This window comes from Pogona vitticeps, chromosome 5, assembly GCF_051106095.1.
Source record: "Pogona vitticeps strain Pit_001003342236 chromosome 5, PviZW2.1, whole genome shotgun sequence".
Lineage (NCBI taxonomy): Eukaryota > Metazoa > Chordata > Lepidosauria > Squamata > Agamidae > Pogona > Pogona vitticeps.
The window spans coordinates 105,935,255-105,960,560 of NC_135787.1; the positions used below are offsets into that span (position 1 = coordinate 105,935,255).

The 25,306-nt window shown below is 39.4% G+C and overlaps 1 protein-coding gene across 4 annotated transcripts in view; it reads right to left on the minus strand.

Annotated features, from left to right (window-relative positions):
• The window catches only part of PCLO (piccolo presynaptic cytomatrix protein), a 333,182-nt gene that overhangs the window by 303,232 nt on the left and 4,644 nt on the right, over positions 1-25,306 (minus strand). For all 4 annotated transcript variants that reach the window (XR_013545629.1, XM_073000807.2, XM_073000806.2 and 1 more), the window contains exon 2: positions 16,152-17,370. Coding sequence is in view for 3 of the 4 variants with exons in the window: in XM_073000807.2 (XP_072856908.2) it covers positions 16,152-17,370 (1,219 nt within the window). In the remaining variant the exon portion in view is untranslated. The remainder of the gene's footprint in view (positions 1-16,151; positions 17,371-25,306) is intronic.

Here is a 25,306-nt window from a genome sequence, read left to right on the forward strand (position 1 = left end):
AATAGTGTGGAAGTATGATCTGAACATTCCTGCCCCCCAGGTGTATGCAATGCTATTTGGCTATCCTATTTACCAGATTAGAGACAAAAATAGAATCAGAAAAATTTGCGCACCATTAGGCGCGCAGTTCTGCTCACGTTCATTTAAAACTAAACTCCCACCCCCTCAGACCATGTGGTCAGGGAGAGCAAAGGTCAGCTTAGAAAAAAACACCTCCCCAAATAAATAAAATGTGCCCCCAAACAGAGTTTACTTCCTGCCTCAGCCTCCTGTTCAGCAAAAGAAGAAGAAGAAGACTCCCTGGAAAAGACCCTGATGTTGGGAAAGTGTGACGGCAAGACGAGAAGGGGACGAAAGAGGATGAGATAATTGGACAGTCTCATCAAAGCTACCAACATGAATTTGATCAAACTCTGGGAGGCAGTTGAAGACAGGAGGGCCTGGCCTGCTTGGGTCCATGGGGTCACAAAGAGTTGGACACAACCTAACGATTAAACCACAACAACTACAAATCATATATGACTTTGATATGAGCCTCAACAATTGGTTCAGACAACCTCAAATCATTTTTTTATCATGCAGTAAAGCAGGGTTAATAGATGAAACCCACTGTCTGAAAAAATGAAATGAAAATGGCAACCACTTGCACACCTAACCAGCAGTAAACCATTCTTATCAATGATTTCCTATTTAAACAACAAAGCTTTGTCTGCAACTCCAGTACCTGATGTTTACCTCCTGCCCTATCTAGCATAAGAAGAAATCTAGGCTTTTGTATGTTTGATTCTCTTTAGAGGAAAGTTTTTGCTGCAGTTGTGATTCCTGATATATATTCTAAGGAAAACAGAGATTTGTCACTCAATCCGTATTTTGCATAGCTTTCTCAGCCCAGCCCAGTAAGACATCCAGCAAACATCTCAGCAGGGAATTTATCTCCTTATTTAAACATTAATTTGTGCTCCTCCACAGGTTTCTGACTGAACAGAAAAACAAGAGGAAGTTGAGAGTTGAGAAAACGTTGAAGATATATCCCCTGAAGAGTTGCATATTATTGGAGCTAGTGGAAGTACAGGTTTCACAACTGGCACAAAAATTTCATGTCTGTATAATTTCCACATTCATGCTCACTCTTCCCTCTATAATTTCCTGATTTTTTTCCTGTCTCTTCATAAATAGTGACTCTCTTTGATTTTTCAGGAAGGAGGCTTTAATCAATGAGGGGATATGGCCTTTTTGATTTCACCATGCTCTTGTAGGCTTTCATAGGATGAGCATTAACAGAATTCAGCTGAGCCATTAGTGAAGATTGTTGCATTTTTAGCATGTTTGATACTGTGTTCGACTGTATTTATGAGCTTCAGGCATAGGTCTTTTATTCATGAAGCATTAATGATTTTGGCAAACTCAGGGTGCAATCAGATGGGCAGTTAGTCTGCTGTTTGGTCTGCTCTGGGAAAGCTGGTTCTCTCCTTTTCCTTGTGATCATATGACATAATCACCAGTCCATCCCCACAGCATGCCTACCCACACCTTTCTGGGGCCCCCTCAGGACCGTGTGGGTAGGATCAATCTGTCCCCCCCCCCCGAGTGTGTGAGATTCCTGGAAACAAACCAAAGCAAGCCTGGGGCTATCAAGGCTTCTCCTGCTGGGATTTTCCCATATCATGAAATGACTTAAGAAAACAATATTGGCTGATCAAACATTTCCTCTGCAGAGGAAGTGAATTTTTTTAAAGACTGTACTAGGGCAGTACAGATATGCTGCATCGTTTATTTTAAAAAATGGAAAAAAATCCTCCTAGAATCACAAAAAGAAAGATTAGGGCTAAGGATATATATTTTTCTTGTCTTTTGACTTGTCTTAAAGCTCAGTTTTAGAACCTGCCCACAGCCTTAATCCACTACCAGCTGGTATTCAGGTCACATAAAAGAAAAGAACGTTGTTGCTCTCTTCTCATTGCAGGGTACAGAAGACACCCCCATACTTTATATCACTGGTTCTTAACCTTGGGTTACTCAGGAGTTTTGGACTGCAACTCCCAGAAGCCTTCACCACCAGCTGTCCTGACTGGGGTTTCTGGGAGTTGCAGTTCAAAAGCATCCGAGTAACAAAGGTTAAGAACCACTGCTTTATATAACGGAGTGGGCCAGAATGGTGGAAGGGCATTTCCACCACAATGTCTGGGGTAGTGAGCTGTTGCAGTAGAGGCAAGAAAAAATTGGCTTGCAAGTCCATCACTCGACAACTCAATGGAACTCCATTTTCTACCTGCTTGAGAGAGTACTGGAGACTGATCCCTTGTCTTCCAGGATTGAGAAGGAGTCTGTTTGGTGAGGTCTGGCCATGGTGGCAGTGGGATCGCAGTCTTGCCCATCAGCTAGTGTACCTAGTGAGAGAGAGTTCTTTCAGGCAGGGGCCATTTTCAGTCCACGGCGCTCATGCCTGGAACCTGGATCTGTAGGAAAACATATTTCTGGACATCCAGAAATTCAGAATTTTTAAAATTCCAAATTCCTCATCCAACGGGTTTTAATCCAAATTCAAATTTTGGTGCTAGTGCACATCCCTGTATTAACTCTAGCAAACTGTTAAAACAGCTTGATCTTGAAACCAGCAAAATGGCAATGCTGGAGGTTACGATAGAATGCTTGGGATGAGGACAATTCTGTCTCACTGAAATGAATAAGCCTGTACTATGTTCTGGAAGCTGAATTAGAAATATTATATTCCTGTTGACATGGGAAGATAAGAGATTTAAAAAGCCAACCTATAATTCTTGACCTGTGGATGCTTTTCCTTTGCATAGATTTAGTTCAAGTACCTTTCTTATAGGGCTGATCAAGTTTTTGAAGCTCTGATTTTTGGGAGCTAACATTGCAACTGGTATCACCTGATTTTAAATGAAAATCTTAAAAGAAAATAAAACTCCTACATTTTAAAGCCTGCATTACAAGAATCTTCCAGTTGTTCAAATTTTTAAAGAAAGTACGGCATTCATTCAGTACTAGGGACTTAATTAATCCCACTGAAAGTTTTTTTGCTTTTGGCACAACAAATCTCTCCAATACTTCTGTAGGAAGCTTTAAGTACTAAAACCCTCAAGAAGATCACTATAAGCAAGACATGGCATCTTAAAATCCCCTTGAGCTGTAGGAGATGAAAAACAGCTGCAACTAGATGCCATTTTAATTGAGTGAAACAGTTCAGGCCAGACATGCTCATACTTTATTACAATTTCCACTTGCTTGAACAAAAATGCCTTGCACATCTTCCAGCTTTTTCACAGAGAATATCACACTTGCCACATGGGAGGTGAGAGTCCATGTAATCCTATGTCTCTAAGGCTGCTAGGAAAGAAGAATTTGAAATCTACCCTAGTCTTCTTTGGTAGGTTAAGTATTGCAAGGGAAAATCTTACTTCATTTCCATTCCGCTCACCTCCTGAACTGACAAATGAAATAATTTTCTTTCACCATCTGTCCATTTCAGCCACATGAGAAGAAAACACTAAATTTTTAAAGAAAGTACCACTGCAGCTACTACATTGTAGGCCTTCAATGGAAAATTGATATCAGTCATCCTGCCATCCTACCTTCCCACAAGATCAATCAGAGAGAACCTCACAATATGGCAATGTCTTTATAAGCAGTTCTGGATAATGACCCTGTTTTTCCTATATTAGGGCAAAACATCTACTAGTTCACCTCTAGGTGATCTGCAGTATAACTGTAGTTTTCTGCCTCCCAAATTGTTAACAGTATCAACGGAAAGTCTGCTAAATCTGAGATAGTAGCTCCTCTCTATTCAGCACTGGTTAGGCCTCATCTAGAGTAATGTGTACAGTTTTGGTCACCGTACTTGAAGAAGGATATCAACAACCTGGAGCAAATTCAGAGGAGGGCAACAAGGATAATCAGGGGACTGGAAACCAAGTCCTATGAGGAAAGACTGAAGGAAATGGGCATATTTAGCCTTGAGAAAAGAAAGCTGAAGAAATATATGATAGTACTTTTCAAATAGTTGAAAGGTAGTCATATAGAGGAGGAGCAGGATCTGTTCTCGGTCAGCCCAGAGTGCAGGATACATAATAATGAGTTCAAATTAGGATATTTAGGCTAAATATCAGGAAAAATAAACTCCTAACTGTTTGAGCAGTATGAGAATGAAACCAATTATCTTGGGAGGTGGTGCGTGCTCCAACACTGGAGGCATTCAAGAAAAAAATTGGACAACTATCTGTCAGATCTGCTTGAGTTGGATTCCTGCCTGAGCAGGGGTTGGACTCGATGGTCTTATAGGTCCCTTCCAGCTTTATGATTCTATGCTATTGACTTTTAAGAACAGGATCAGAAGTCATGTGTGTAGGCATGTTTAGGCTCCAGTTCTGCTACCAGTAAGAAATTTCTGAGCTGAATATGCACTCAGATACACTTTGTTCTGCAGTTTTGCCTGCTTTCTTGATTCACTGTTTTCTGCTTGACTGTGGCTGAAAGACCTTGGGGACCTTCTGGTGAAAAGCAAAGTAGATCTTGTTATAAATATGAAGTCCACTCACCATTCTTTTATATCAAGGATATGAATCTCACAGCCTTTTGCTCTCAGCAAGAAACAGAGAGAGAGAGAGAGAGAGAGAGAGAGAAACCATTCTCTTTTCCTTCCAGCAAGATTTACTTGTGAGAGATCCTCCTTCCACTCTCCACCAAGAAATTTCACAGGAAACATTGTGGGATTTCTTAGATATTTCATGAGTTGTGGAAGGCATCAATCCATGCGGAATTATTACAACTGCATGCAAAATGACATTTTTCCTATGCAAACTTTCATGGATAGAGCACAGAGGCTGAGAATTTGACTGTTTCAAGAACAAAAGAGGTGGGGGCATGTGAAAAACAAGACCAAGAATCTCATTTTTGCTGGTGCAAGAGGGAGACTAGGGAAGAAGTTTTAGCATGGCAAGACTTAGAATATCAAAAAGAACAAGACTTTGGATGTTCTCACCACATCATATTACATTGATGTTTCTCCCATTTTACAATAAGAATGCTCCTGTAATTAAGAATTGAGTTACAGTGGGGTCTCTACTTAAGAACGTCCCTACTTAAGAACAATCCAACTTAAGAACAGCTCCATTTGCTAAATTTTGCTTCTACTTGAGAACAGAAATCCAAGATAAGAACAGGAAAAAAAAAAACCTTTCCTGCTCTTTTTTTAACCTTAGGTCATCTTAGGTTAAAAAAAAATTCTCCCCCTAGTGGTAGAGTACGTATTAACCAGCTTTGCATTAGTTCCTATGGGAACTAATGCTTCAATGTACGAACGCACCTCTACATAACAAAAAAAAACAGCCAGAACGGATTAATTGGTTTTCAGTCCATTCCTATGGGAAATTTTGCTTCAACTTAAGAACATTTCAACTTAAGAACACCATTCCAAAACGGATTAAGTTCTTAAGTAGAGGTTCCACTGTAGTTTCTATGGACGGAAAAGAGCAGATACGGATTAAATGGTTTTCAATGCATTCCTATGGGAAATGCAGATTCAACATAAGAACTTTTCAACTTGAGAACCACTTTCCAATATGGATTAAGTTCTTAAGTAGAGACCCCACTGTATATGTATTGATTCCAACTTCAGTTGTTCTCTATATTTGTACAAAAATCCAAAATCTCAGATATTATTTGGAAGTGCAAAAGCAAACTTCTTTCTCCACAGATTTTAAGATGTCTAGAGAAATGTTGAAGATTATAATCACAGTATAGATTGACAAATATATGAGATCTCCATGAAAATCTCCCAAATGAATGCATGATTCATTATTTTTGTAAAAATAAATTTGCATGATGGCTCCCGGTCACTTAGATATTATGTGAAGAACTTCTATAGGGGAACATCAAAGCTTGGAAAAGTTACTTATTTAAATATAATTCCCAGAATTCCAAGCCAACATGGCCATGGCTATACGCTCAAAGGCAGCAGTTTACAAGCTCTGCTTAGAACAGATAATTCACATGGACAGTTTGACTGACTGCAAACAAAGAATTATCTCAGACAGCTGCATTTTTTTCCTACAATTTACTTCAGAGAGCAGACAGCTCAGAAAACTACATGAGATGCCATTTTAGTATATTTTCTGTCCAGTTGTGACACTGCACTGTACAGTGATATATATTTGCTTTGCAACTATTGTGTAACATAATTAATGTAACATCATAGAGGAATTATTAAAGCAGCAAAATAGTGCCACACACGGGGTTGAAAGGCAAATTATCATGTGTGCTGCAGCCATAAAGAGGAAGAATATGATTGGGATCTGAGAGAGGATTAACCTGTCTGACCTAAAATAAAAATCAACTACACTTCCTGCCAGTGATTACCTAGAAAACATTCCAAATCACATGACCTTGCTATAATAGTAAGGTGCGGTTGCTAGGCAACCACAATACTGGTGCAGATGGGTTACTATCTTTAGCGATTCAGAGTTAATGTATAGGTTACGAGTGTGAAAAACTGTAAAAGGGCTTTTTTTTAGGGGATGGCAAGAAATTTGCACAGGAACCTTTTCTAAGACTTTCCATTCAATGCAATTAACAAAGTAACAAACAAAAAGTGTACATTAGAAAATAACAATACTCATAGTTTTGGAAGAGATAACTGTGACAAGAGGTGTGTATGTGTGTGTGTGAGAGAGAGAAAATTTGAAATAGAAACAAGTGATAAGATGCTAAAATATTTTAGCAGGTGCCTGGCTTAGAACAGAACAGCGAGGTCACAACCTATTTAAAGTGAAAAGTGCTTTAGTTTCAAGAAGAGAATAAGTATGACACAATGGTCAAAATTTTCCTGTGGTTTAATGCTAATAGTAGAACTTTTGTGGATAAAGTGCTCAAGGCATGAAGTCACCACAGACATCTGTTGTGTGATGAGTTGCAGAGTATACAAAGCAGACCACACCGTGGCTTGCTGGGGTGAATTTACATGGCACTTTGCAGGAGAATTGATCAGATCTCCTCTGACTTGGATGCTGTAGTTCATACATGTCCTGTGGATGTAACTATGGCCCCTGCTTGTTCCATGTTAATGGACAGGTTTCAGGTTTTGCACCCTGATTATGTGGACAGGATCCCTGGAGAGGTGAAGGCTACTACTTGTCTACTGAACCCTTGCCCTTCCTGGCTTATAAAAACCAGAGAGGGAGTGGCCATGTGGATCCAAGGGGTGGTGAATGCATCCTTGCATCAGGGTAGGATCTCAGCATACTTAAACAAGGCAGTAGTAAGACCATTATTGGGGGAAAAAAACCTTCTTGGACCCCACACTATTGGATAATTACTGACCAATCTCTAATATCCCCTTCTTGGGCAAGGTGCTGGAGTGGGTTGTGGCTTCTCAGCTCCAAGAGTTTTAAGATGAGGCAGATTATCTAGATCCATTTCAGTCTGGCTTCTGGCCTGGTTATGAGATAAAATCTGCTGTGGTTGCCTTGGTGGACGGCCTACATCAGGAACTGGATGGGGGGGGGTCTGTGTCCCTGTTGGTTCTGCTGGATCTCTCAGTGGCTTTCAATATCATCAACCACAGTATCTTTCTGGGATGCCTCTTTGGGATAGAACCTGGAGGCACAGCGGCTCTGGTCCTTCCTGAGAGGGGGGAACCCATCATTTTAAACCCTAGTAATCTGAGTGATAACACTATCCATAACACTCTGGCAATGACAAGCAGCTCCAAAGATTTGGAAGGAAGTGAACATATCTTGACCTTTCTCTTCTATTTTTTGAAGGGTACAAGTTTCGTACTCATCTATGGCAACTGGAATTTCTCCAGCAAGCTCTAATCTCCTGGCAGGGAAAGCAGGAAAAAAACAAAACATGTTTATCTTTACTTTTCCCACAGATGCCTGCCATCCCTGATCATGTCATCCCATCTGGATGTGGGTGTGTAAAAGATAAAGTTCCCCCCCCCCAGGACATGGATAGGTGGACTTGGGCTTGGACAGGAATCTTTCTCACCCTGCATGGGGTCATGCTTCACTTGTAAAATCACATCACAGTCAAGAAATGCTCCTTGATATGATGTTGTGTATTGAGGTGCAGCAGGTATTAGTAAGAGTATTTAGCATCCGATAGTAGAGAAGGCTGACTTAGCTGCAATGACATATAATTTGATTATGTCCAGTTTATTAGACTGTAATGCGTCAGATTCAGCTATCCTTGAAAACAGCCCAGAAATGGCAAATGGTCCAGAATATGGTTGGTGGAATACTTGCAGGAGAAAGGCAAGTCAGATGACACTGCACTTATTTATCTCTATTCTCTTCAGAGAAATGAACACTGGCTTTGTTTCAAGGTGTAGGTATCAAAGCCCTACCTTATTTGAAAGTATGTTACCATATGAACAGCCTGCATGCACCTCTACAAGAATTAAAATCAGAGTTGGAGCTTATGCATTGTTTGTATTTTCCTGGCTAGTTCCTACAAATTGGAGAGGTAATCAAACATTCTCATTATAGATTTCCAAAATCAGCAGTTAGCTGTCATGGAAAAATATATCATGGAAAACTCACATGTCATGGAAAAACTCACACATCAAACTTATGCTTTAAGAACATTAACCAGCAAAATGACCTTTTAAAAAATTAAATGGTAACCCTTTTACTGAATACATGTATTCTACCTGACCTACTCATGCGCTGTCATTGACAGCACACATATATATGGAAAGACATTTTGAACCAATTTGATCTTGTTTTAACCATGTATTAAATTCACTGTAATTATCATTGTTTTACTAACAATAATCGTGTGCCATCAAGCTGATTTCGACTTTCCAGGGTTTTCTACATAGAAAGTACTCAGAAATGGTTTACCATTCCCTTCTTCTGGAGGCTTCCTCAGACTGTGCAGCTTGCCCAAGGTTACACAGGCTGGCTCTTCCCCTAGCATGCACAATAGGAAACTGAACTCCCAAAATCTGGTGCTGCAGCGAGGTACTTAAACCACTGAGCTATCCTTATAGTCCTCTTTAAACACACAAACACACACATACACATGCACACACACACATGGAAACCTATACTCTGGTCCTGCAGAGTATAGGTTTGTTAGTCTGCTGGTAACAGAGATATAGCTTCTTCAGTGGTTGTCTTGCAATTCTAGATAGATATGGATTTACTGACTTTGCAACCAAACAAAAACACACTTAAGGCACATTTATTCCAGCCTGCATTTAGTACTAAAAGAAAAAAAAAAACATTTAGTGTCAGCTAGTGCCACTGGAGCTATATGTTTCTGATTGTAATCTTGTAGAACTGTAACCTCCTCTGTGTTTCATACCATAGGTCATTGCTTGACAGAATTTATATCTTGCAGTCTACCTAGAAAATATTGTGTCAGGTTTTCTTGAATAAAGCACTGACTATTTTAGTTTCACACTCTTGAACATAGAACCAAAGTGTGTCCTGCAGATGTGTTAAGACTGATGGCACGTTTGGATAGTTGTTTTTGGGAAGAATGCCTTAATGTCTTTGCTCCCATCCATCTGTACTATACATCTGAGACTACCTGTCAGCTCAGAGTGAATGCCAGACCCCCTGTTCCACCAGACTTCCTGATCTGTCCTCACTAATCTAGTAAAGATACAAGCTCTATAAATTGCCATTTCAGCAAATGGAACTGAAAGAGATTGAGAAAGAAAGAAATGAACTTCCTACAGATGACAGCGACTCTGCCCATCCTTGAGCTTTCCCTGATACTAAAACAAGCATCCAAGTAGGCAAAGCTGTGATGTACTAACACTTCCCTTCTTGTTGATGTAGGTGTCAGTTACAAACGGCAGTCCGGCTGACTCATCCATGATCAAGCTGTGAATGAGGGAGATCTTACTGTGGACTAAACTGGCATTTAAAAAGAACACATACATATCTGAGAACACAACAACCAAGCCTTCAGGCAGATAAAACACAGTGGGCAATATCCCATCGGTGTAGCTTTATACCAGTGTAACCCTGATCGGGCATCAAAAATATTTAATTTTTAACTCATTGAAAGCCCCCCAATAAAAGGAGACTTTAAAAGGAAAAAAAAGCACAAACAGATTGGCACTGGCAGTTCTGATCTTGCTATCAGGAATCCAGTGGGTTTTTTTTAGTATTAATGTCTCCTCCTTGCTGTGTCAAGAAGCCCCCAAAGGCTTCCTCACCTCTGTGATCATTCAAGGACCTACTCCTGTTGCATCAACAAGAATCTCAGCTTTTGTCCCTGAAACCTCAAGGAACAGAAATCCTGCTGACAGCTCTCACCAACGTGCATGCACACACAGAGGTGCCTGTAGGCTTTGCAAGATGAAATGCAGATTGGTCTCTCCGTGTGTATGCAATCAAGCTATCTCAAAAATTCACTGTGAGCTCCATTTCTAATGGGCTGCACTCACTTGTAATATGCTGGTCTGGAGATAGGAAGGTAGTAGGAGAAAATGGGGATATAAAGGCAAGGAGTGGCAAAATTATTTTCTTCATCCTATAACAGGTGTGTGTGTGCATGAATATATATGCATACAGCCCCCTTGTCTGTGTGTGTGTGTGTGTGTGTGTGTGTTAAGAACAAGAAGCACGAGGGTGAGGTGTTTCCTTTAACAGTCACTGTTCTGTGCCTGTTGTGTGTATTGTTTCTCACAGGGAAAGAACCCTAGTTTTGTATAATCAGTTTGGTTATGATACTGAGATATCAAGAAGGAAAAATAATGCTCCTCATCTTGCTCTCATTTGATGATGAGGAATATTGCAAGATTAAACATTCCTCACTGAGATGCCTCATCAGACGAAGAGTCTAAATTTTAAGAAATACTTTTTAAATCCTGGACAGGACAGGGAATTTTATTTTTCTTCTAAACTTGGGAAAAGAATATACTGAGATTTAAAATCCTATTTGTGGAATGGAAAATATAAAAAGGCAAATCCAGTTGTTCGTCACATCTAAAACTGACACACAAGATGCATAAGTTAAGTCAAACTAGTAAAAGCCCCATTGATTCAATGAATCCTTTCTAGTTGGGACTAAGCAATGGATTTAGCTCATTTACTCTTTTAACATATTCTATATGAATATGGGATACCTAGTGTGGTATAGTGCATAGAATGATGGACAATATCTTTCTTGTGAATTGAGATGTGAAAGGATGTACTATTAGGAATGTGCTGAGCATGCAGTTGCTGATTGAGGATGCTTCCATAATTGCTGTAATCTTATAGGGCATAAACCGAAGGTGTCCAATAAAACAGCTCATTGGAAACGTTGACTTAAATATATTTGTGAAACTTTTTTTTTAATTTTTAATGCTTACTTTTAAAATTAGATTTTTAAAAAGTAATTAGAGAAGTGATCCCCCCTCCATTTTTATTATTCCAACTGCAGCAAAATTCTCTCTTTAGTAGTAGCTTAATTTAAAATGCAGCCTGAGCTGAATACGATCATCTTAAAGCAATGTTTACACTTTTAATCTCTTCAAACTGAGCCAGTGATCCAGTTTAAAACACAGAGTTAAGGACTGAATAAAGAATACAGTGGTTAAAATACCAATCTGGTTAAGTTAAAGAGGGAAATGCAGTGCATATATTGTTGTTGTCATATTCCATGTTAGTCCATTTTATAACAAGCCTAATAGGGTTTTCATAGTATGCAAGATTTTTAAGGATTTGTTTACTGTTACTACCCCTCACCTCCTGAATGAGTTTCCATGGCCAAGAATGGATTTGAACCCTCAGTCTTCTTAATTCTAGCTCATTATTCTATTTCCTATACCACACTGGCTCTCATCATATATTACAGGTAAAATGAGTTTGCTCATTTAATAATAGAAGCAAGGAATCAACAAATCATAGCAGGATTTAGCTCTTGTTCCATTCTTTGCTTCTCCTGAACAATCCACTGCCTCACCAGGTTTCCTTCTGCCCAATAATTATTGGGCCTACAGTCTGGAAAATTCTTGTTTTGTCTCTGATGAATTATCCTGATCATGACTTTCACAGATGTGCATGGACAACAGAGAAGAAAACTTGCATACAACACTTATGGCTGCCACTTTCATATCTACAAGCAATTTGGTTCAGTCCGCTGGGTGAGGATAGCCTTAGGATGGAGCTGTGATTGTAACATTTCAATTCGGGGGAAAATGAAGCAGACAGGAAGAGAGCTTCTGTTCCTCTGAAATATCAATTAGGCTCTGATCACCTTGATTTAAATAATAGAATGCCAATGTATGTGTCCAGGAGGGGAAACAGAAGGGGAGATCCTGATAGTGACAGCACTGGTATCTACCCTTGCATTTTATTTTAGGATGCGGAAGACTTTTTGGGGACTTCATTTTCTGCAGGCGACTCCTACTCTGATGAACTGCTCATGCATGGAACTCATGAGCATACCTATGTTTCATATAGCAGCCACAACGATAAAGGACTGTGAATGTTGCAGTGGGCTGTGTGTGTACTATTGCTGAATTGAAATTTCAAATCTTAACAACATTTATTGTATTCACAGTGTGCATTCAGAAAATAGTCCCATAAAATTAAGAGAACTATACACCATCAGCAGCTAAGTGGAGTATCATCAAACCTAGTGCCATTGCAAAATTAGTGACAGTGGAAATGGGTGAACTTCCAACATTCTCCCCACTTAACACCTCTCTCTTGTTTTGGCCAAAATTCCTTCAAGTTCAATACTAATTTTACATGGATTTCCAATGTGACTTGCTTTCTTTGTCAGTGTAAAAGAACAACATAATCAGGACAATTATCTATAGATTAAATGCCCATGATTTTCCAGAAGCAAAATGTGTTAGATACCACTAACATAAAATGTCTTTTTCTCCATGACACAAGATGTAAATGTGACTAATAGACTCAACGGGTGATAAACAGACATATGTTGATCTTTGAGAAGACAAAAGAGGATTAGGTTTTGTGAAATTCTGGAATACTAGAATACAGGGTATAGTCAGAGGATCATCCTAGTAGCATACATGGCATCCTCTGCCAGACCAATGGTAAGATACCAATTTCTACCACGCAATTTAAAATAGTGAAATAATATAATATGTGCCATATGATATATGGTCTTCTTTTAGCAATAAATTAGCATTTTAACAAGCTGTTGGTTAATTACTACACAACTTGTAGTAATGGGGCAGAAATTTATCTTTTTTCATAGTGATTTTTTTGGTTTTTTTGGTTTTTTGGTTTTTTTCAAACCAAGTTTTTTTCAAACCAAGCTTCCAGATTGTGCCTTATTCCTGATTTATCTACTGACTTTTGCCTTGCACTTTTACAGAACATTATGGACTCCACCATAGCTAATATCCAATTTGTGTAACTGCATACAAAGTCAGTTTAAAGTCAATTTGACATTACTATGTTCCATGAGTTTGAACAGATGTAGCAATTAGCTAGAACTAGACAACAGAAAAGAAAAAAAAAGAGGAAAGAATGGAAAAGAAAAGAAATTTATACCCATCTTTATTCAACACATTTGCTAACATTTTTCTGTTTGTGCCTGATGATTCATGGAAGAACTATAAATGCCTACAGATTCTCTATTTGTATACCAAGAATCACAGCCAAGAACTAAATGGAGCATGGCCACTGCTTCAAACTCAGCCTTCTGAAAACTGCAGTAGATATTCTAAAGCTCCCTAGACTTAAGGGTTCTATCTGACTTAACATGTGCAGAACAAGAGGTGGTACAATTCTTGAATGGCAGAATGGTGAATTTTCCATTGACTGATTCAGTACGTAATGGCCCAAGAAATGGTCTGATGGCACACAGAGTACGTTAGCTTTAAGGCGGCTGCACATATAGACTTCTTGGCATCTAAATCTTTAGAGCAAGGGTGGTGAACCTCTGGCCCTCCAGATGTTTTGGATGACAACTTCCACAGTCCTTTATCATTGGCAGTTCAGGCTGGGGATTCTGGGAGTTCCAGTCCAAAACATATGAAGCACCAAAGTTTCACCACCCTTCTCTAGAGGAACATTTAGCTATGTGGGGCCCCATGTAACCAGTACAGTACAGTCAAGATACAGAAGAAGTAGGTCTTAGTTTAAGCCTTTTCAGGGACTGTCTCTGAAACTGTCCAGTGTAATCGTATGAAGAAGGCCTCTTCATTACCTGTGATTGAAACATACACAATCTGAAAACAAACTGGGCAATGCTACATCTCTGAGTCTTTTCACGCAATGTATTTTCATCTGCTGACATAATAATTCCTTGATAGGCTTTCCTTCAGACAATGCAGCCCATGGCCCAGCATTATTTAGATGTAGCCATTAGTAACAGTGTTAATGAGAGCTGGAAAAGGACTGACCATGTTCCCAGAATTTGCTGGCAGCTGCATGCATCTGCCATGAGTGACTTGTTCATATGTTGCATCTATTAACATGAACAAGACTGGACAGGACTATCCAAGTATAGAACAGAATGCCTCTTGCAAAGTAACACAGTGCAACACCGGAGCAGCGCTGTTCATGACTGGACCTTTTGGAGGTCACAGGGTTGCCAGAAGTCAGAAGCAACTTGACAGCATATAACAACAACAAAGAAACACAATGAATTGAAACGGACCGCCCAAGCATTGTCATTAAGCAGAAAGCTAAATGATGGCTGAAAGCAGAAATATCTGGTGTTTTTCCTCAAGCTGCACTTTAAAAGATTAAGTATATGATATAGGCATTTAAGAAAAATCCAATAGTTATGACCCTGGTTTCAGCAAATTAAGCACCCCTCAAATTAAGGGATAGTTCTTCAGGCCAGAGCATAATCAAGGCTTGTACTCCTGCCTACAAACTGCCCCACAGCTTGATGGACTCGAGGCACAAGCATAGCAATACTTATAGTGCTCATGAGTATGACACTCTCTCCTGTTCAGTTCTTGCAACAAGGCAAACTTTGCCAGTCTGTATCTTTGTGCAGAATGACAGGTCCGTCTGTTAGTGATGCTATAGCAAAGTAGGCAGGTAGGCAGAGCAGGACAATGCAATGCAAACTGGATGCCCACAGTTCCCTGTGTGGAGCAAAATATGACAACTGGAAACTTTGCCAGCGTAAAACTTATGGTTGCTTGTTACTCCCAAAAGAGTACCTTGGGGGTGTAATTTTGGGTATTTGGGATGCATAGCTATGACGGTGGAAAAAACAACACCCCTGAATTAGTTACTGTAGTATTTTTGTTCAGGTTTCTTTTATTCCAGATATTTATTTTTCCCCAAGCCTATAAAATTAGAACTGTTGCCCAAACCCTCAAACTGCCTATATTTTCTGCTTCACAACCCATTGCATCTAAATGAGTAGTTTTTCAGATTTTTTTAAACCCCAGGAAACTCTTTCCACACAGATCTGTCTGCATAGGCACAGAAGTCTATGACACATTTAAAGAAGTACTCTCAGTTCATATGCAAGATCACTCCAGCTTGTCGAGGTGCTCACTTAATGCAAAGCTCCCCACCTTCCCCCAGTTTACATGTTACAAACTGTATAGAATATTTATGTGTGGAAGAAAGTGGTCAAAATCTACCTCAGCTTTTCATTTCTGTGAAACCACCACCAAAGATAGCAAAGTTCTCCCTGTTCAGACTCATCATCCTTCAAAGGGAGGAAGGGGGTGAAAATGGAGGGAGGGTGCTAGATTACCCCTCCCCCCCCCCATGAGAGAGAATTCTACACATTTTCTAATGCCTGATTAGAGCTTCAAAGCCTGAAATTCCCTGGGTGGGGAGAAGAACGACAATGGCAGTTTATCTGTTTTTAGGCATTACATCATTAACGGTCTTCTTACTGAAGAACCCCACCTAAGCTTGCAAGAAGAGGAGTCACACTACTGATAAATGTTTACCAAAATACTACTGGCCTTCTATTTTGTCCTTTGTCCTTGAAGGCTAATGTCTGAATTTAAAAGGTCCAATGGTTATTTGGCAAGTTATCATGGAGAATGGCCTGACAAATGAAATCAAAAAGCCTTGCAAAGGATCCGAGAAATGCACTGGTGACACATGACCAATCCATAAATTTCTTACACTACAAATTCATGAACTTATATATGCTTAGCTTGCTTGGAATGAAATTTCTTTTTTTTTAAGTGCCCATAAATTATAGCAGAGATGTTTGCTTACCTCTGTTATATGTGGATTAGGATTGAACCCACATAGGCTGCAGACTACAGTTTGACACTGAGTACATGTATTGTAATTGGCCTTCTCAGGATTATTTAACAACAGTTCTGTAGTAGTGCAAAGAGGACAAAATGTTTTCTTGGGAGTTGGTTCCCCAGGCTGAGAAGGTTGTTGAGATGAGTCCACGCGACCTTGCTGGGAGACCCCAGACTGTTGAACTGTAGGTTTTGTAGGGCCTGTCCGCTGCTGTGGTTGCTTTGTAGGCCCAGGCTGTTGAGCTGATGGCTTTGCAGGCCCACCAGGCTGCTGGAATTGTTGCTTTGTAGAACCTGCTGGCTGGGGAGCTGGTTGTGCAGGACCACCTGGCTGTTGTACAGGCTGTTTACTGGGTCCTGCTTGCTGGGCAGCAGCCTTTGCTGGCCCTCCTGGCTGTTGAGGTGGTTGCTTCCCAGGTGGTGTTCCTTGCGGGGCTGCTGGCTTGGTAGGGGCAGGTACCTGAGAGGAAGTCTTCAAAGCATCAGGCTGCTGCGAAGATGCTTTTGCAGAAACAGGTTGTTGTGGTGAAGGCTTTGCAGGACTCTGCTGCTGAACCGGTCTTGTAGCCCCTGGTTGCTGGGATGGAGTTTTTGCTGGCCCTTGCTGGGTTTTTGCTTCTTCTGACTGGGGGCCTATTGGTTGGGCAGGCCCTGGCTTCTGAACCTGCTTTGATACCCCAGTTTGTTGTTGCTGTGGTTGTTGTTGTTGCTGCTGCACCTGTTTTGGAGTTCCTGCTTTCTGAGGGGCTGGTTTTGAAGCTCCTTGTTGTGGACCTGTTGGCTTTGGAGACTGCTGTTGTGCCGGTTGCTTGGTGGGTCCCTTCTGTTGTTCAGACTTCTCCTGTTCCTTCTGAACAGGTCTCTGTTTTTTGGAAGCTTCTTCTTGGGCTGTATCTGAGTCAGAGATCAAATCAAAGGGATTGAATTTGTTTACAACCGAAGTAACTGCGCCAAATGGGTTGGCATCTGAGAGGAAGCTGGGCATCATACTTGGCTTCTGATCTTCTTTAAAATCAGTCCTTGATTTAGACTGTCTCAAACTTGTGGAAGATGGGCTCCTTCCAGGTACCCGCTGCTCTGTTTTCAATGTATCTACTGTTCTGCTTTTGCTTAGCGTGGGTTGCCCGGGATCTGGAGGCTTGCCTGGTTGTCTTGGATGGTGGCTGCTCTCAAGCTGAGCATGTCTACAAAAAGGATAGAGATGAATGCATAAGCACAAGTTAAACATTAAGTACATGAATGTCAAAAAAGTAACAACATTTTCTATTTTGCACAACCCTCACGCATGTTGCAATTCTATAACATAAAGTCTTGAAGTCAACTGTGCCTTCAATGGATGTGCAGATGACATTTCCATTTCTAATGTTTACAATAAAACAACATTTTTAAAGTGCAAGTGTAAACATCAGTCACAGCGCTGCAGGATAAACCGCAAAAGCCTTTGTGTGCTGCAGGGTCAGAAGGCCAGCAGTCGTAAGATCGAATCCACGTGACAGAGTGAGCTCCCGTCGCTTTGTCCCAGCTCCTCACCAACCTAGCAGTTCGAAAGCATGTAAATGTGGGTAGATAAATAGGTACCACCTCGGTGAGAAGGTAAACAGCGTTTCATGTATAGCTGCGCTGGCCACATGACAACGGAAACTGTCGTTGGACAAATGCTGGCTCTATGGCTTGGAAACGGGGATGAGCACTGCCCCCTAGAGTCGAACTTGACTGACTAAAATGTCAAGGGGAACCTTTACCTTAAACATCAGTCAGCACGGGCATGGCACAAATATTTCTGACATGTCTTGGTGAACGACCTAAAATCTTAGCACTAAGGGTAGGCACTCATTACATTTCAAACATGTAATACATCACATGTATTGGCAGCACAGTAATGCCATGAAGCCGTACACATGTAAATGGCAAAAACCCATGAAAATACAAAATTTCAAAACTGCTATGTGTAGAAAATGACTGTCTTCTAAAAGAGTCTATGAAGGAATCTACTCCATCCAATCCTGCAATTTGTGCAGCACAATTCAAATAATCAAAGCATTGAGGAAAAGACTAAATACTATTTTCAAAATACCCATACTGTAGCTATTTGGCTTAACCTGGACAACCAAGCCGAACAAATCCTTCCAGTACTGTTGTCTATAAAATGTTAGGCAAGAGCAGAAGCACCCTAAAGGCAAGTTCTGTATTACAGCATTTTCTGTACTACCAGATTAAAGATTATAATAATATATATTGATCAAAAGTTAATAAAATGCTCATCTTTTAATTCATAAGGAATGAGGAAAGAATTGCAATGGATAATGAAAAGTACGGTATATAGATGAAGGCCTCTTGTTGTAGCAGAAATACAGAGCTGTATAAATTGCTAATTCCCTCGAAGGAAGCCAGAAAGAAATTGTACTCTGTTCAACAGAATATCACTGTTTTGTTTTTACTGAAAGCTTGAGGTGCAATGTATTTCTCCGTCTCCCGAGGAACAATGTTCCTCAGCACTTCCACTGTACTGTGAGTTGTGATTAGCTTTGCAGCATCTGCAGTTAAACGGAGCCCCACAAGTCCAGATACTTTATTCTCCATTGCATATTAATTTAAAAAATGGCACTCATTACATTTAACCCATCAAAATATCCCTGTTCTGAGAACAATAAAAACAAAGTGATTCTGCAATAATTTTTAATTAAGAGTTTCATCAGAAGTGGGTTGTTTCAGCTGTATAAATAGCACAAGCATGCCACAACAGAATTCTTCAAATGCTGAAGGACATTATTTTTAATTGGTTCATGTTTTAGATTTTGTAGATGTTTCATAGAATGGCACATTATCACAGGGAAACTTCCAAGTTATTCGGCTATTGCTGAATGCTTCTGAAGCATGAGTAGAGTTTTGGCTGCAGTACTGCAGCTTAATCACTGTGCCACAAGGTTCTTCCATACAAATGGAAAGAGGATACTATCACTTATTTCTAGTTACGAGTGGGAAAATAGTTGGCTTCACTTTCTCCTGCGTTATAACACTTCATGTCCTTTCTATCTCACATACTGTATTTGATTTCAGAATAATTTCATTTTCTCTGTTTGGAAAGGATTTAGAACATATCTTTCCTACAAGGAATGTGGCAGCAGCCTGGCAGTTGCTGACAAATATGCCATCATCCTTAACTAGCATAATAGCAGAGCTATGCAGATTTGTACTGTGTTTATACAGCAGATACCCCTTTATCTATAACTTCATTTTAATTCTTGCCCCTAAGTTATGAACAAATATCTTCAGGACACTGAAACTGAATCTATTACATACTGTATTTTCATTTCAGACTAATGATGTAGCATTCGTATTGAGAGAATGAAGAACTTACAAATGCAGCCATTTTAATGGGATCTTCTTGATGCCAAGTAATATCAGAACTAAACCACATTGTTTAAGTCTGTAAACATATATTATATAGAAAAAGTATGCTGTGTTTTAAATGACTGCATATAGAAATTGAAGAACATCAAATAAATAGAAGGAGCTACACCGAAGCAGCCAGAAGGCCTATGTAACCCAATGTTGTGTATCTTTTTGAAATTCTGTTATCACTAAAAGTGGTGGTAGTCATTAGTTTATTTGCTTTATAAGAACCACAACAAATTCAGTAACAACATTGCTGTGGATGTGTCTGATTTAACATTTCGAGAAGATAAATTTCAAATCAAACAAGGAAACATAATCTGAGCTTGTTTGCAGAACTATCTTGTTACATACTAGTGCTTAAGCTTAATTCAATACAGGTGAATGCATTAAATTTTAGTACATTAAGCTCATTTAAATAGCATGGTGAAAGCAGAAAACAAAAAAATTCAAAAACTCCTAGCACATATACCCATTAAAAAAATAATGCTATTACTGTTGTTGTTGTGTGCTGTCAAGTTGGAACCAACTAACAGTGACCTTCATAGGGCTTTCAAGGTGAGATATCTGAGTGATTTAACCAATTTCATCCCCCCCCCCAGTGAGCTTCCATAGCTGAGCAGGGATTGGAAACCTGTTCTCTGGAGTCCTAGCCTATCATTCTACCCAATATACCACACTAGGTATCAATGTTATTATTATGGATGAGCATATCTGTCAATTTTGCTTTCTCCAGACTGAAATTTTGCATTTTGCAGTAAATTGTAATACAATGTACTGCAATGGAATACTCATTCATTCCTTGTTTACATCTGAACTTAATAAGATATTTCTCAGATGATGCACACACAGTCTAGAAGTTGTCCCACATATTATTTGGAATCTGAAGATTTCCTAGGATCAAAAATTGAGATTGACTGGGTGTGCGTGTGGCAAAGCTATTTGGCAAAACTCAAGGGAATCCTCTTTAAAGTTTTCACATTCAGAATACAATGCAGTAGTCTAGTTTGGATGCAGGTAGAGCATGTGTGAATGAAGCTATGTCTGCTTTCTCTAGATACAGCTACAACAGGTAAATAAACTGAAGCTTGTAAAGAGCACTGCCAGAAATTATAGTAGTTAGGAGAAATCTCAGTAGTTTTTTTTTTTAATCCAGCATACATCATTCTAAGTTCTGATGTACAGGCATGGCATCTGAAAACAGACTGTTCTTCACAGCTCTTCTATATGGTAAATCATAACCAAGAGAATGAGACCAACTTCTTGAAATGCTAAAATGATTTTCCTCCAGTGGGATGTGTGAAATCTCATAGCTCAAACAGTCTTGTCACCAAGACAGCCCAAACCACTCCCTGTTGATCTGGAGCTACTAATGCTAAATTCCCCAGTAAAGCTACATTGAAGATAACAGGTATGATGTGCTTCAGTATAATAAGTTCCTATTAATTTAAGTAGTGGTGCACTCTTTAAAAATACAATCCTGTTGGAAACCAGGGTTTCCATCCAATCAATATGATTGGCAATACCTGTTTGTACAAGTAGTTCAAGTTTGTTTCAATGCTCTACTGCACAAGCAGCTTTTGCTTCTTATTCTTGTGCAGAGCTGACTGTACCAATGCGCAGTCACACAAGCACAGCAAAATTGCATGGTTGTGTAAGCGCACAGACACACTATTGTACAAGCACGACAGTCTTGCAGGATCCATCACGGTAATTCTGGTAAGGATTTTCACTCTGCCAGCTTTCAGTTGGAATTAGGCCTAACAAGGTAGCATTTTTTCTTTCCCCCCTGGGGAAACAAAAAGGAGACTGGAATTTACTGTCTGTCACTTCAGGTAGACATATGCAGCACACATTCCCTCCCAAACGATTGTGTGAATAGGATTCTGTGAACTAGCTAAAAATGAAATCACAATTTACGAATGCTGCTCACAACTACTTCAGAACCTCAGGCCATCTTTGACCCTTGAGCTATTATTCCTTACAGCCTCCATCCAATGAGCAAGGTGATTATCAAGACTGTGAACTATTAGTCTTCACTGAAAATGTCTGAGAAAGGACAAATAGCATTTGCTCAAGTATCCTACTGAGAGGTGTAAGTATGCCTTTTGAATAATACCTTGCATTTCTGTCAGCGCTAAACACACTTCTAAAGATTTAAAATATTCTACCATGACCAAAATCAGAGATTTATTTACAAAAATGCAGTACATTTGTTGAACTTTAAGATGCCACCAAAAACAAAAAACCATTGGGTCCTTTTGATGTGACAGAGTAGAAAATGGCTATTCTTCTGAAGAACAGTGTGCACAATCTTAAACATATTCTTCTATAAATGCCAGTAGAAACAATGGGGTTAACTCTCTAGCCAACATTTTTTGGACTGCAGCCTCAATTGCCTATTCTTAACTCTCTTGGCCACCATTTTAAAAAAAGTTGCCGCCACCATGTATAGGGCTGCTTGGAAGGCTTTCGAATGGAAATTTAAATACATTCTAAACTTTGCTGACTAGCTTGGTTTCCTCGTGCTCCAGAACGCCACTGTTTAGACTGATTTGATGTGGAATATATAGATGCTTAGATGCATCTACCTGCTGCCTAGCAACAGCCATTCATGTAACCCCAGCTGTACTTTGAAAGGCATACATTTTAAAAGGTACCCATCCCACTTTGATTGCCAGAAGACTATAATTATCACCTTATCATTTTCATTTAGTCCTGAAGAATACATGAGAGTGCACTACTGACTACTAAGGTTTGTGGAGTGCACTTTAATAAACATTTACTTAAAAGCTGTTCAAAATGTCTGAGGCATAAGGCAAACAAAACAAAAAGTAACAAAATTATTCTGAGGACACTTAGTCTTGTCCCTGGTCTGAAGGTAGATTACAGCAGAACAATTCTTAGTTATATAACACAACATTTTACAAAATGGCAGAGAGAGAAAGGCTTCTTCTATTATCAACCGTTCTTCTCTTGTTACATAAACCCCTCTGAGTTAAACAGTACTGAAATATCAGTCGTAACTACAAATTTCTTAAGATGTCATGCCTTAGTACAGTAAAGGCTGTAGCAACTCTGAAGTACCAAAGCAAACATTTCAATTCTCGTGTATGATTTGGGGATAAGAACAATTCATTTCTTGCTGCCCCATCATTTTGGTCTGGTTCAGGTGTAACACTAAATCCTAAACCATCTTTATCTGATCCTCAAGCTTGTTTTGCCCCCTGTCCATCACGGCTGCAAATAAGAGTTTGGAATTATATTTTCTAATTTTCAATTTCTTTATTTACTTGGATATTTGCTGCCTTTGACATTAACGTTCACCAGTGAGATGGGACAGTTTGCCACCACTATCCTGCTCCAGATATGTCCTGTTAAAAAATTACATCAGCCCGATAAAGATCGGGTGACATCACAATCATTGCCATCTTAGAATTGCCAAGCTGGAAGGGACTCTACGGATCATCAGATTCTGTTCCTGTTTAAGAGGCACAATGGAGGATAAAACTCCAAACCACTGGCTCTGCAGCCAGATATTTAACCACTTTTATTATCCACTGCTGTTATCCAGCAGTTATTGTCACTTGGAAAGCTGTAAAAAATTTCCTCAGTTTTCAGCCACTTGTTATGCACAATTTTTTTTTTAAATTAAAAGACCCCCAACAACCCCCAAAATAGCTAGCATAAAAATTGTACTAACAGATCTACTGCTGAATTTATTTCATTTTATTTTGCCATTGCTAGATTTTATTTTTATTTTTGCCTTTGCTAGATTTATATATAAATAAATATATATAGCTGCATCCAGAGTAATAATATTCAGGAAACACAAGATGTTTACTCAGAATCTAAGCAGTTACCCTAACTGGATTAAGTACAGTTTGTTATGTTATTGTAGTGCATTTTAACTATGATTATTGGTGGAAGCACACAAATTTCATATGAAGGTTTACAAGCCTGTCCATTAAACAGTTAAGGATCATCATAGTTTAAGCCAGGGATGGTTAACAAGTGTCCTCCATATATTGTTGGACTTACACTTCCACAATCCTTCAATATAGATTATGTCAGCTAACCATGATTGAAGTTGTGGTTCAGGGACATCAGTAAAGGTCACAGATGCTTATCTTTGCTATGTAGGAAAAACCAAAATTCAATGGTATCAGAGTAATTGAAGACAAGGGGTTTAGCTAAAAGAGGTGCTTTAGAGACCAGACCTGATGGACCTCAGGTTAAACTTTGGTTAAGATAAAATGGATTTCGGGGATAGGGAAGCATGCAAGTTTGTGGCTTGTTGAAGTTCATTCTTATGATATTAAACACTACATTCAAACCAGTTAAGTCACAATTAAGGTAACTTAGATCATCAAGCAAATCTTTGTGGAGTAAGAAATACTTCAATGCCTTAAGTTTAAATGAAGAGGTAGAAATGACATACCAATATATTAATACAATTTAACTAAATTTAAAATGGCTTTTATTAAAATAATTACTACATACAAATGTCAAAGCCAGTGAAAATATGGGTGTGCTTAAGAGAATATATAAATATATTATGGGCCAAATTCCTATGGGTTAGTTATACACGCGAAAGGCAAATGGTGTAACATTCAGTTGCTTGTAGCTGGCAATTAACAAGTTCCCTCCTGAGATTCTTGAGCCAGCTACCCCCAGAATCCCAGCAGTAACTGATTAATTGCCAGTAAGATGCTACTCTATGTTATACTGTTTGCCTTCCACATGTGTAACTAAGGAACAGGATTTTGGACACAAAAACTGCTTGCACCAGAAATATTTGGCCTTCTGCTCCCCTGTGTCCCTTGAGTTCTTGCCAGCTTGAAACATAAACAATGGCCAAATCTATATTGGAAGATAGGGTTAGGATTTTTGTATTTTTGTATTACGAATTCCATAATTCTCCATTCTACCTGGCAGACACCATATGAGCAAGCCCTTAGCTAGAAAGCTCTGGGGCTGAGCTAGCTTCAGCCTAGTTTCCTGAACAGCTTCCTGTTCAGGGAACCTCCAGCTAGGCCTGGGGCAGGACAAGAAGCTTACATGAAACTATGCCTAGCTCAGCCTCAAAGCTTTTCAGTTGAGGCCTTTTTCCTACATAAACCACATTTAAGTGTTTGTCAGTTAGAACTCCCAGAATGGAGAATTATGGAATTTGTAGTCCAGGAAATTTGAAAATCTCATTCCTAGTGGCAAAATGGATATGGCATAACTCTCAGCTGCAAATTGCTGTTAATTAATAAGTTCCTTCTTGGATTCCGACTCATGCATCAAACCAACTGGGTGTGCGCAATGGGAACTCATTAATTAGCAACCATTTACCACTGTGAGTTACATCTCTTTTTTGCAGGTGTACTTAAGCAACAGGATCTTGGCCACTATTACTGTTTTGGCCATTACATTCACTTTTTAAATGAGATTAATTTAAGATACATATTTACTGGAGAACAGCCTTATTCATATACATCAAAATCTGCTTGGTGGCCATTCCTTGTGTTAGAAGTGTATGGAAAATATTTTTTCTTGGTTCTGTCATGCCACTTCACTAAGGGTTACATGGTGCCTCTGCTGATATCTTTTAAGGGTAGAATGAAGACCTTTTTATTTCCTAGGCATTTTAATAATGGTCTTTTTCTTTCCTAGGCATTTTAATCACTGTTGTTTTAATTTCATTTCTGCTGGGTGATGTTTTACCCAGCCCTAATTGCT